Source organism: Calidris pugnax, unplaced genomic scaffold (assembly GCF_001431845.1).
Source record: "Calidris pugnax isolate Ruff unplaced genomic scaffold, ASM143184v1 scaffold38, whole genome shotgun sequence".
Classification (NCBI taxonomy): domain Eukaryota; kingdom Metazoa; phylum Chordata; class Aves; order Charadriiformes; family Scolopacidae; genus Calidris; species Calidris pugnax.
This window is the reverse complement of record NW_015090995.1, coordinates 11,311,391-11,324,862: the sequence shown is the minus strand read 5'-3', so window position 1 is coordinate 11,324,862 and position 13,472 is coordinate 11,311,391. Positions and strand designations below refer to the sequence as shown.

At 49.0% G+C, this 13,472-nt stretch overlaps 1 protein-coding gene across 2 annotated transcripts in view; it reads right to left on the bottom strand.

Moving 5' to 3' along the window:
* GAB3 (GRB2 associated binding protein 3) overlaps positions 1–13,472 on the bottom strand; it is a 69,097-nt gene that overhangs the window by 13,477 nt on the left and 42,148 nt on the right. For both annotated transcript variants that reach the window (XM_014955311.1, XM_014955312.1), the window contains exons 2-3: positions 7,443–7,746; positions 259–475 (exon numbers count right to left, since the gene is read on the bottom strand). In XM_014955311.1, coding sequence (XP_014810797.1) covers positions 259–475; positions 7,443–7,746 — 521 coding nt within the window. The remainder of the gene's footprint in view (positions 1–258; positions 476–7,442; positions 7,747–13,472) is intronic.

Here is a 13,472-nt window from a genome sequence, read left to right as displayed (position 1 = left end):
CGTCTGAAGGGAGACCATATGTGAGGTCCCCAGCCACTTGTCCTGGAAAGGGTCAGCACCAACATACAATGCTTGACTGTTAATCTGCACTATGAAAAGCCCCCTGTAAATTGGATTAGGCTGATGGTCCCCTGTTGTGCTCGGGAGCCAACCCTCAGTGGCAGGGCTCAAGGATCAGTTTGCCCCGGTTTCCCAGGGCATCACTGGGCAGGCAGAGGGTGGCTCCATCCCGACACATATGGCAGAACCCAGACCTACCTGTTGTGGCTGAGCTTGCCCGACTCGCAGTTGGAGAGGAAGAGGTAGTCGGGGAGGAAGACCGACTCTGACTCGCTGGGGGTCTCCTCTGCAGCAGACACATCAGCAGCAGCGTGGTCGACCGAGAAGGAGGGATCGGCAATGCGGGAGGCATGGGTGGAGGCGGCCGGCGATGGCTGCGGGGACGAGGTCGTATGAGACAGGCTCTCCACCGAACCTGCAATGGGAGTGGATGGCCCCAGCTGAGAGACAGCTCTGACTCACCCTGGCCCACTGCCTCTACTCCTTGCTTTGCACCAGGGATGTTTTATCCCAGAGCGGCAGTGGGTGAAGGCAAAAACTCCCCCTGGGGAGACGGGAGCCTGATTTTGCAGCTGCTCCCCCTCCCCAGGCTGGGCCAGCCAGTTGCCAAATCGAGGGGCTGCAGGAGGTGCAGACCCCCCCTACTCTGGGGGGGGTCAGCCCCACTCCTGCAGGGCTGTAGCATCCCTTCTGCCCATTAACAAATATAGCCTCTGCTGGAGAAACTGCTGAGGCAGAGCAATCTGTTTTATCAAGTATTTTTTAGGACTTAACACAAATAATTAATTATTAATCTCCAACACTTCAAATTAAAGGCGACAAGGAAGGGGATTGATTTCTTCCCATTTCCTAGATCTCAGTGGACGAAAATGAGCTTTGCTGCTCATGGAGTAGCTAGATTTGTTCTCCTCTGAACTTGTCTGCAAACTCCTTATGCTTCTCTAGGCTGGACATCAAAGCCACGAGAACTGCGGTGCCCTGTTACTGCCCAGCTGGAGGCTTGTTGGCTCTGCTGAGAAAAGGGACACTACTTTTCTGGAGGCCACAAAGCACAGGGAAGCCTGTGCTTAGTGACACCTTCCCTGGGCACAACACTCCAGTACCCCCCAGCACAGAGAGGGGTGGAAATGGGGAGAATAGCTGTTTTGAGCTGCAGGCAACAGGGCTGGCCCAGGCTTTGCAGAACTGCCACCTGCTGAGCTCTGGGTTCAACTCCAACCACCAAGGACACCCTCCACCGGCAGCATACGGCTGAGGCACTTGTACCCAACCATCTGGTCCAACCATTGCCAGGCAGCAGAGACAAGCCTGGTTCTGTTGCTCTCCAAGCCTCCATCCTTGCTAGAGAGCTGGGGATGCTGGGCAGGAGGGATGGTGCAGTGATGGCTGAGCCATTGATGGGCTTAAGGCTAAGCATAGCCTCTGGCCCGGCTTTTGGGGCAATTCAACTCCAAAAATCAAGTCCTCAGTGTAAGTCAGACCTCCCACTATGGGCAGCTGTGGAGTGGGAAAGGCCTGGGGTGTCTTTGCAGAGCAGGTCCCCAAAGGCATCTGCTCTTGGCAGCAGAAGCACAAGCCCTCAATGAGGGAATATGATTTTTCTAATGAAGTTTCAGGTTGCTGCATGGAGGTTCTCTCACCAGGGCTGTGTGGGGACCAGGCAGTGATCACTGTGCACCCAGCTGTCCCTGACATCTTGTGGGACTCAGCAGCAGGTACCCATCTCTCTGGCTGAAACACAGACACCGCCTGAGTCAAAGCTGGAAAACCCTTCTTCAAAATAAAAAGCCTTGCAGCAAAAGCAAACACAAGAAACCAGCTACTGCTGATAAAACCAAACCAAGCATAAACATGCCTCCAAAGTGTAGCAAGAAAGCAGATTTCTCTAACACTGATATCCAGAATCTTGCAGAAATGCTTGGAACCAGCCCCTGACTATCCATGTGCATGCTGCAGGCCAGATCCTGCACTGTGCAATGAGGTCCTGAGATCCTCTGGCAGGTTCTCTCTAGTTCTCAGCTCAACACAGCAACAAGCTTTGCCACTGTACCGGGTTGTTGTAGTCACTTCTCAACCCTGGGAGGTGCTAGGTACATGCGCAAGCACGTCAGGAGGGATGGAGAGAGCTGCCAAGACTTGGGGTGGTTAGACAGCAAGATTGCTAAACACAAAAAAAACCCTGCAGTGACCCAAACTTCCACACCAGCCACAGCTTCACCCTGTCATCCTTCTGATCTCAGTCAGAAAAGGAACAAAACAGCTGCCCTGTCCATACCTCATGCCTTTAAAATGGGGAGGGAGCCACCTCTTTCCCTCCCGTCTACCAGTATGGACCCACTGATGCTTCCTCCTGTTAACTTTGGAGGTTTGGTGCAGTGACGGACCGCAGGTCAGCAAAGCGCATAAGCATGTTCTTAAATTAGAGCTTAAGCAAAGCATTTTCTTAATTTTGAGCAGGTGCTTATAGCAGCAGGATTTCAGCAGTGAGAATCAGGAAGGAATGACTTTTACAGGGTTTCGCATTTGCAAAGCAGAGCTGAGTGCTGCAGCCTTCCCATCTGAAAAATAACTTTTCTCTTGTTCATTGTGCTGGCTCAGACAGTAACTCTGCTTTCAAACCTTGGACTCTGAGAGCTGTCTTGCAAGCTGAGGATGATCAAATATGCACTGGGCTAACTCCACAGGGATCTCAGAAAAGCATGTTCACATCACCATCTGACCACATTCATTTTTTAAAAAAAAAAAAAAACAACTGAAAACTACCACAACACATAAGAAAGAGAAATTAATGACATTCTGGATTATTAACACAGAGAATGAACAGGCCTGAACTCCATCTGGTACTTGCAGGGTTTAGCCACAGATTATCCCATCAGGAAAGGTTGGGAGCTACAGACCACATGGCAACCGTTGTGAGCAGGAGGGAGGGATGGGGACAGCACAGACCTGCCCTTTTCTAACCTTCAGGGACTCAGGGACCTGTAGCCAACTCCTAACAGACCGGCCCTGTCTCTGCCAGCTCTGCTGGTAACTGAATCAGCATGCATTAAAGTTGTGCCGCGGCAGCAGCTGGGTAGAATAAATTATGCATGGCCATTTTTGACAGTGAGAAGGCAGAGAATAGGTTTGGTGCTTGCCCTCCCCTTCGCCAGAGAGACAGCGGGCAGATTCGGCTGCCAAAATAACTGCTTCGGTGGGTACTAACCCAAAAAATCTCTGCCTGCACTGATGGGGAAAGTCACCATGAAAGATGTGAAGCGTGGGTGACTTTCCCCATCAATGCAGGGCCATTGCTTGGAGAAACAGAGGGCTTCTCCCTCCTGCTACAGACCCCAGGCCACTCCCCAAAAATTGTTACGGTGCAACAGCAGTGCAGGAACACAGTGAGATAAGGGAGTCCTGCTCACAGCAATCCCCCGCCAGGCTGCATGACCATACCAAGGAGGTAGAGACACCACCCACCCTTCCTGGCCAGGGGCCAGAGCCTGACATTAAAGAGCAGCCTTGAGTCTCTGCAGCCGAGAAGGGATTTCCTCCCGCTGAGAGGGGAGTGTGAAGGGAGTAGTGTCAGTGCCTGTCCTGCAGCATGGGCTGGGAGGAGCCGTCACAACTCCCCTGACCTCCTGTGCAAGGGCCAGACGCTGCTGTGAGCAGGCCCGCCGGGAGCCTGCCTGCCCGCTTTGTAGGGGAACAGGGAGGGAAATAAAGTGAAGATGCTCAGGAGAAAGTGTCTCTGCAAGGAGAGCATAGTCCCTCCAGGTAGCCCCCTTATGTGGTGATCCTGGCTCCCCTTGCTCCCAGCATGCTGTTCTCACCAGAGGAGATGCTCCCCAGTGTGGCTGCAGCAAGGTCTTGGGGAATCAAACCATCCCCATGCCATGGCAGGGTGTGTGCACATTGGCAAAATTAAAAAAAAGGGGAGAGACATTTAAGGAAAGAAGCCATCAGAGGAGCAGCAGAAAGGGAGAAAGTCCCAGTAATGGGCAAGAATGGGTGTGAACAACAGAGCAACCAGAGGTGAGGGAGAGGTAGAGGAACAGAAATACTCTAATCCAGCTGCCAGCAGCCAAGAGGGACACAAAGGTCTGTGTCCCTCTTGGGGGACATCCTGGCCCATGCACTGTGCAGGAAAGGCACCAGTGAGGGGGCCTCTGCGGGGACATCAGGTTCCACTGTGGCCCTAGGTGCTGTGGGAGAGATTAGAGCAACAGGGAAGCATTGGAAATCAGCAGGGACCTTCAGGTAAGGGGTGCATCCAGAAGGAGCAAGGTGTTTTCATGGGATGTGGAACAAAACCTGGAGCCTATGGAAGAAGTGAAGAGGGAACCCAAGGCAAAAAGTCCCTCTTGGGCTAAGGAGCTGCCTGCCAGGGCATGGCCTGGGGAAGGATTCAATGCACAGCTACAATCTTTAAAAGTAAGGCTTCAAACAACTTCCACAGCAGTTTCTCCAATGAAAAGCTGCTATATTTCGTTGTGTCAATTAATCATAGTTTCAGCTTGCATATGGGATAAAGCGTGCCCATGATGTCCCATCGCCACCTCATTTCATCCCCTCCCCAGCCCAGCCACTTGGCCCAATCCTCCTCTCAATCACCTGATCGAGGTGGCCACGGGTCCCATGGGGTTGGGGAATGACTGCTCCACTAGAGATGGTAGGAAAATAGGGAGGGAGGCCCTTCACTTTCAGCACAGCCAGTGGCACAGTTTCTTATGGCAGTCGAGTGCCACAGCAGAATTGTTGCTGCTGGCAAGTCCTTCCTGACAGCCGCCCTCCCAGGTGCTTCCTGACATCTGCCTGGCGCTTGCCCTGCGCCTCTGTCTCTCAGCCATCCCCCTCTTGTTGACTAAAAGCTGTCCTCACAGGGCCAGCTGCCCTTTGCTAACTGTAGTCCCTGTCTGGTGCCTACATGCCAGACCAGAGGCTGCTGATTGCTAAGACCTGGCTGTTTGTCCCACGGCTTTGCTACTGGAAGGGACCAACGGGGAACAATGCGACGGTGTTTCCACCGTGCAAACTGGTGGCTGCCCTTTCCGTGCATTAAGTGGAGAAAGCAGCAGATTCGGTTTTGGTCTCAAAGTCACAGCAAATTTTCAGGGATGCAAGGATTAAGAGTGATTGATTTCACAAAATAATATTGGCTTTGAGATTCATTTTAACACAGAGAATAGCTTATTAAAGTTTCCTGCAATTGATGTGTCTTTCTTTTGATGATTCATTTCAGAGACTATTATTTTTTTTAACACAGTAGCATTCAAGTTAAAAAAGCATATGGCATTTAATAGAGCTTTTCTCTTCTTATGTTAATTTTTAAGGGTAATTTGTTTAAACCTACAGGCTCTTGGGGGATTTAGGTGCTTCCAAAAAGCTGAAGCAATTAACAACTCTTTGAAATGTGATGGGCAACCTGTGGAACTGTGCAGATTTAAATCTGAGGATCTGAATGTGCCCTGCAGCCTGACCTGAATACACCCGAGACCTGACCTCACTGGCATGAACTGCAGGATAAATAGAAGATCTTATGAGCCATTTGCCGTTAGAGATAGATAGGATAAGTGCGTGTCTGGAAGCTTAGCTTATGCAGTCTGTGATGAGGTCTGTAAGTTCAGGTGCCAGACTTTATACTGAAACAAGGCAAATACTCTGCACTGCTGAACTTCTTGGGGGATAATATCCACCTTGAAGGGAGTGGAAAGCTGGGATGTCAGCTTTCCCAATCAAGAGTTGTCACTTCTTGTCCAGCAGTGCCTACACTGGCAATCTGTGCTGGGAGAGAAATACCACTGTGTACTACTCTGAGTATTGCCCATACATAAGCCTTATAAATGCATCTGTCCTGGGGACAGCCGCTGCCTTAGCTCCTCTCTGCCACACATCACATCTCCCTGTGCACATCCTCAACACAGTGCCAGTACACATTCGAGAGACAGAAATTATTTTTCTTTTTTTCTGTTTTGCATGGAAAGACTTACCTTCATTTCAGAGTAATTGGTAAAATTATATCTAAAAATATACTGCACTAGAAGTAGCAACGCAAGAGCAGCATCTCAGTGTCAACAAGGGCAGATCAGCAGGAAGGGGGTCACTGAATATTCCTAATTACATCCAAACTCTAAGGGGCTATTAACTCAAATCCCTCAAAGCTATCAGCTCTAATTTGCAAGTTGCATTCATGGGCAGTTTGTACTGGCACATAAAAATACGTCAGCACATTTTCTTGGTGGTCTCTAAGGCAAATGGGGAAAGAGCAGACATTACATCTATAACAGGACCACTGCAGTGCCCCTGCCATTCCCCTCTCCCCTCAGAATAAACTACTGAAGAGAAAATTAAAGAAGACCAAAAACCAGCATAGATTAAAATAAAATATCTCACCACAGCGTTTTGTTTCCTTTCAAGTTACAAGGTAAAGGTATGGCTACGTGGCACTTGCAGACACCAGTAGCAGTCAGACCACAGCAGTACAGAGACCACAGCAGGAGAATATGTCTGGCCACACCATGACACCCTCAAACATACTACTGCCCTTGGGATTGAGTGCCCCCATTACCACCCTTCTCTGCTCTTGCACTGCCATTTATCACAGAGAAAGGACTTTGTTCTGACTCACTTCCTATGAAGCTCTCAAATTGCTGCTGTATCTGCCCCTTGGAAATGTCAAGGGAAAGACAGATTGCTGTTATCTGAGCCTGATTGTCTCATTTGAAAGGTAAGTTAATGATGATACAGGTCCCGACTTTAATTACTGACTACATTCATCTTGGAGTGGTTAATTCTTGGAAGCTTTCCAAGAATTCACCCTACTGAGTATATACAGGTGTAGGTCCTGGCAAAACAGGTTGACTTTACGCTTCACTGGAAGGACCATCTCTTAAGTCTAGACACACACTTCTAACACTCTCCCATCTTCTGCTTTTTCTTTATTTTTCTTCTCACTGGTAGACTAAGACAGCTCAGTATTTTTATCATTGATTTATGTATGTGCATATACACCCAAGTCAGTGCACATTCCACATCCAGCAAAGCCTGAGAAAACATGACTTTTGCAGGACACTTTCCTGGAACAGGTGTCTTATATTAAGCCAAACTAAATAAATATGGGACATGTAATGAAATAAACAGCCCCAGAAGATAACACTCAATCAGCTTTTCACATAAACAATACCTTTTCTTATTAAGGACCTGCTGTTTATTTTAGCAGGAATTGGTTCATCAAAGTGAGACCTAGCAGCCAGCTGTTATTTCTACCCAGCAGTGTTGAGATCCCCAATAGCCCAATCAGCCAGCAAGGTCCATGCTTCTTCTCACCACTGGTGCTGCTGTGGAGGAGCCCAGGCACTGGTCATCCTCCCAACCTCCAATGAGCATGTTCGTGATCCTACCTGTGCCATCTTCTAGATGTCCAAAGTTACAGATCTGGCTGATGTTGTGCACCCAGATCTGCATCTCTTCCTCAGTTTTGGCTACCAGGTAGAAGGTGCGGTAGGTGGTTCTCACAATAAAGACAAAGTTGTTCTGAAATTCCTTCTTGATGAAGTTGGGCCCTGAGTGCTTCAGCACTTCGCACTCATTGAGGTCGATGATCCGAATGGGCTTTTTGGAGTGGTTGTTCCTGTAGTACTCCAGCACATCTGGGTTCCCACTCATGCGGCCTCTGCGTAGCACAAACCAGCGCTTCCTCCATGCCTGCAAATGGCACAAACACAACCCTTTTACTGCCAACCACATAATATATCAGCCCACACATGCTTATTTTCTTTTATGTTTTATAGTTGTTTTAATAAGCTGGCCAAATTGTGACTTTGATTTGATGTGCTTGCTATCAGCTTGCATTTGTGACAGGAAAAAAGGCAGAGAGTTGTCCCTTTGGAGGTGAAGAGGAGCAAGACTTCTCCCCTCTCACCCTCAGCCTGCCAGCATGGGGTAATCAAAATGATCTGGTACTTCACCATCTCATCTACAGAAGAGATTATAACCCATTTTATTTTGTGAAATAAAAACACCTAGGACTGCATCCTGTGTTGCAGCACATGAGATAATATCTAGCAACAAATGCCTTTTGCCCAGCAAACCCAGGGCTCCAGATGACCTGTGCAGCTCTCTTCGATGGTTTTCAGTGCTAATAAAAAGCTGTTAATGAACTGCCAGTTACTTCTGAAAGCCCAGAGCAAACCTTAAAGGAGTTGTAGTGCTAAAAAAGTTAAACAGAAAACTTCCAAACTTAACAGAAGAATGCCTATTTACACAGACACTTCTTCAAGTGACCATCAACCCAAACCAAACCTGGTTAGCAATGATGCCATTTAGACCTTTGTGACTGAAGGTATGGGTTCCATATAGGCTTAAATGAAGTCCTGGCAGGACTAGGATGCATCATCACTTAATAGAACTACATGCAAGTTTCTAGGAACAAAATAAAACATTTTCCCCTTTTTCAGCAGCTGTTTTCGTTCATCAACAGTATAAGCGCCTCTGTGTTGATTACAGCTGTCACCACACTCTGAGGGCCAGAAGAAATCCACTCCGAGCTCTGCTCCACAGAGAAAAACTGAAATAAGACATTAAGAGCCTCCTCCTTACCAAACTCCATAAAACTGTGTAGGATAAAGCCATGCCCAAACCAGCGAGGCCTGAGTGGCTGCCAGGGAGCAGCTGCCCCAGCTCTGATGGCAGCCTGGGAGAGGTGCAAGGACTCGCCCACTGCCCAGGAGCCTGTGACAACTGTACGGCCACTGGCTGCTTTAGCTGCCTTCAGGAGAGTTAAAAGTTCATTAAAGAATCATCTGAACAACAACCACCACAACCTCCCTACCCAAATCTTATTCAAGTGCTCTTTGCAAAATGACTTGCCACAAGAATGGAAATCTGGGTGATACCTTGTGCTTGAATTAAAAGTCATGCTCATTTTGCAGAGAGGGGATCTGTCTGTCAGTTTAAAGACAGCCAACCATTTGGCCTTAAGGCAAAATAACTGAACTCAGGATGCTTCCTCTAAGATCTAAGTCCTTACTGGCACAGTTTAAGATCAATACAGGCAGTGCAGATTTTGCTGACTCAGAGTTCCCATGGGCATGGTGATAGTTAAAATAATCAACAAAAAATAGCAACAATCATTTGTCGAGAAGAAGCTTGCTTTTTTTTTTTTTCCTACTCAAAAGAGACTTTCTTGCAGTGCAGCAAGCTTTTCACAGTCCATATTCATCCAAAAATTTATCTAGAAGTAAGTTTGTTCAGCCTGACAGGACCATAATCTATTTTGAAAGCAAAAGATTCTTCAAAAACAATATACAGGGACCAGAGAATGAAATATCATAGAGGGAACTCTCGCAAAACTGAGCAAACACATGTTGACCTGTGTAAAGGTGGGATTTTCAGACAGGGAGGGGGGTATCACATCAGGAATAAACAGGAAGCAGAAGCGAGGTGCAAAGTGTATTGCACAAAGAAAATTCAGTCTTGCCCTCATGACCTGTTGAGGTTTGAAAGTGATTTGGTCTCTGTTGAAAGTAGCTAGAGATAACAGATGTCTGAGTCTACTGTTGTGAGAGCCAGGAAAAAAAGAACACACACTCCCCTCAAAGGAAATAGAAACAAAGGAAAAATATTTAACAGAGAAACACTTTCCTGATGAGCAAGCTTCAACAGTGGAATACAGCGCAGCAGGTATCTCACATGTATAGTCCCAGAAAGACCCATGTCTCTGCCACCAGCAGCCTGAGTGCCACACAGGCCTAATGCACACCCCACAGATGCACCAGGATGGAAAGGTGACATCCTTTCACACATTCCCACCCCTAAACATCAAAAGAGAAAAGCTTCAGGAGGAATAAGCCAAAGGAGACCTGCTTCTTTGCCTCCCAGAGGAGCAGATTCTAAAGGCAGAGAGGGGAGGGCATCATCACATCTTCCCCCAAGACTGCAAGACCACTTCTCATTCCTCTTCCTAAGGTTGCTGGCCCTGCCCCTTAAATACACCTGGCTCCTTCTGATGGAAATTGAGTGGAATCACCTGCACAGGGGCAAGCTGGGGAGGGGGAGGAACGGAATGGGGGAGTAGCCTTGCTGGCATCCATGCAGCTGTGGGGAAGTTGGAGCCTAGCTCTGAGGCTCAGGTCAGCTCAGGGCTACCTGCCTGATCGCCAGTACAACATCCTTAGCCACAGCAGCCCAGTCCCCATTTCTTTAGCATTTTAATTTTCATGGGTCGGAAAGAGTCTGTAGTTTCAGCACAGTGAGAGGAGAGAGAGAGCTGCAGCTGTGCTTTGTGGAAAAGCTCACGGTCCCTCTGTTGTGAGGTGCAGGCTGGCTTTGGTGTGGTGCGAGCAGCCATGGCTCTGCTGGCTTGGTTTTGTAGTAGCTGAGAAGCTGCCTGATAACCTGTTTCCTTGCAGATACGCAATCTGATCAAGCTCATCATCTGGCTGGCGCTGTGAGACGGGAAATGGAGAGTCAGTGTGGCTTATGGGAGAGGAGAGCAGGGCTGAGGCTGTGTGAGAAAAAATGTGTAGCATTTATAGCTGGGCAGCCATGAAAACAGGGCTGAGGGGAAATAATGCCAGGTAGCTGCCCAAATCTGCACTGCCCTTTGGAAGGGTGGGCCTCCTCTCTCCATCTCCTGCATGGCTGCCCTCTCTGCCTTCCTCAGGTTCGTGGTGGTATCTCCTGTGAGTTGCGGGGACCAGAGCAAAACCTGCCCATGCTGCCAACTCCCTGCTGGACTTGGAGCCGAGGGGAGGGAGCCTTTCAACAGGCACAGCCTGAGACAGCAACAGTGTGGGTCAGTCAGCGCTCACAGGCTCATATCTTCACAGATATCTAAGCACTCAGCCTCCCTTGGAATCAGTGGGGTGCCTGGGCAGGGTGGCAGCAGTGCAGGGTGGTGGCACAGCCTGGCCGATGGGGAGTTTGCCACCACTGCCTGGCCAGCTTGCCTGCTGCCCCGCACCAGTGCTGCTCCTTGCCTGCCACCAAAGGGAGCTGTGTAAGGACCAAAACCAGTGGAGACCATCTAGTTCCACACTGGGAAAGGGAGAGTGCTGCCAGCCTGGTGCCCTGCACCCAGCCTCCCCGGGTGCAGGCAGGCCAGTACCAGGAGAGGGGGAGAGGATGAGACCAGGTCTTCCCTGGGTGCTTGCTGTTAACATCAGCTTTGTCATACCATCAAACTGCACCCACATGCACAGCATGCACTTGCACCATGCCTTTCTGGGCTCCTTTTATTTCCCTGCAGTCTTTAGGAGGAAAGTGGCACGGCTACCAACACAGCTACCTGCGTGGGAGGGGCTGAAGGACCATCTTTTGCACCTCTTCTCCCATTTAACACATCCAGTCCCACCACTGTCTACACACTCATTTCCATTCTGAAACTTTCACCGATATGTACCTTTATTCGCAAAATGTACACCAAACCACTTTCGCTTATCCCCCAACGCTGAGTGTACAATGACACTAAGTACTGAGTGTTTTTGAGACGCTCGCAGCTTGCCTGCGAATGGACACGAGCAGGTTTGCGTTACCGATACACAGGGCTCGCCCTGCTCTGTGGCATACGCAAAGCAGGGGTTTTGGCACACCTTTCAACACGAGGCTTTGATCTCCAAGAGTCAAATATCATCTCCTCATTTTCCTGGCATTTGCCTGCAATGAGCTGCACGTCTTCTTTCCCCAGGGGAAGGGGATGCAGCACACCGGAGTCACTGGGAGCCCAGCTGTGGCAGGCCTTGGCCAGACAAGATGGCGGCGGCAGCTTTTATCTCACAGGGATGCGGGCAGCTCCTGTACCACGCAGTCCGCTCTGCCGGAGCAGGGGCTGGGGTTCCTCTGCCCTGGGCTGGAGGCACAGGAGGTGCCTGGCACCTACAAGGTAGACATTCACACCCCATGGCAACTCCCCTCCAGTGCCCAGCCCAGCCCTGTGGCAGAGCATGGTGGGGTTTTACCTAGTTGTAGTTTTCTTTTTAAAGAAAACTGACAAGTTTCTTAAAAACTGACAAGGCTGCCGTCTCTGCCCGCTGTTACGGTTCTTTCCGCCATCCCTGTTTTTTTGTCTTTGCAGTGTGACCTTTGCCCACAGACCAGGATGTGGAGTGGTGTGGTGTGTGCCTTCCTCCCCTTCCCCATTGCTCACCTGAACCAGAATCACAGAATCACAGAATCTTCTAGGATATTAGCTCTAATGGGAAATAGAGAATTCTCTGGTGCGCTGAATTCAGTGACACATGGGTATTATCTGAGGGTGGAAAGCAAATGTTTGCTGTACTGCAGCATTCCCTTCTCCTCTGTATATATGTCTGCTCTGTTTGGTGAATCACAGTGACTGAGATTTGGTGTGATCATTCTAATAATTTCAATTCAAAACAGCACTTTTGCTGGGAGGATTCTTCTTTCCTCTCTGTTCTGGTGGAGGTGTTGGCCAGGGTTTGGGTGTATTTTGCTCCTTGTTCTTTCAGTACTTGCCTTCCTAAGGGCTTGTCTGTGGCTGCAGACTCTGTCCATTGTCTCACCATCACAGCCCCTTCCCACCACACTACCCCAGTCATTACTTGGGAGCAGCAGTAATCAACAATAAGGTCATTAATATGGGATGCATGGGGTAGGGGGTAGTGGTGTATGGAGTCCTTTAACTTGCACGCTGGTACTCTGGATACCAGTATCACAGAATCACAGAATCTTCTAGGTTGGAAGGGACCTTAAAGATCATCTTGTCCAACCGTCAACCTAACTGACAAAAATAGACACCCACACAACAAACAAGGAGCATCATCACTAAACCATACCTCCCAGCACTACATCAACCCGTCTTTTGAACACCTCCAGGGATGGTGCCTCAACCACCTCCCTGGGCAGCCCATTCCAATGTCTGATAACCCTTTCAGTGAAAAAATTTTTCCTAATATCCAGCCTGAACCTACCCTGGCGCAACTTGAGGCCATTTCCCTGTGCTGGCACCATGATGGCTGTGCTGTGCCAGAAGCCAATGGTACAGCCAAGAGCTCTGCTCCCGGCTCCCTCCAGCCCCGGGGGACATGGTGTGTACAGTCAACCTGCACCCAACTACTGCAACTATTTCCTCGGCAGGGTTTGTAAGGCACAGTCGCTATTACCATGAGCCTGTGCCCAGAATGGATTTGTTTCAGCTGATCAGAGCCAATTATATCTGACAATATTTAGTCTGGAGCTGCACACACTGCCAAATTTACAAGAGAATTTGGATCTATTTAAGGGCGAAAGATTGTGCTCCCATGGTTGAGATGAAGTAACCTATACACTTAAATACGAACTGACTTTTGGGATTCAGCCTAGGCTCCTCACTTACACTATGGAAAGGATCTATGCATCCAGAAGAAATATTACATTTATTTGGGGGCGTCTTGAAATTAGCTTTTTCTTGATGAAGGAATGATATGATGCTG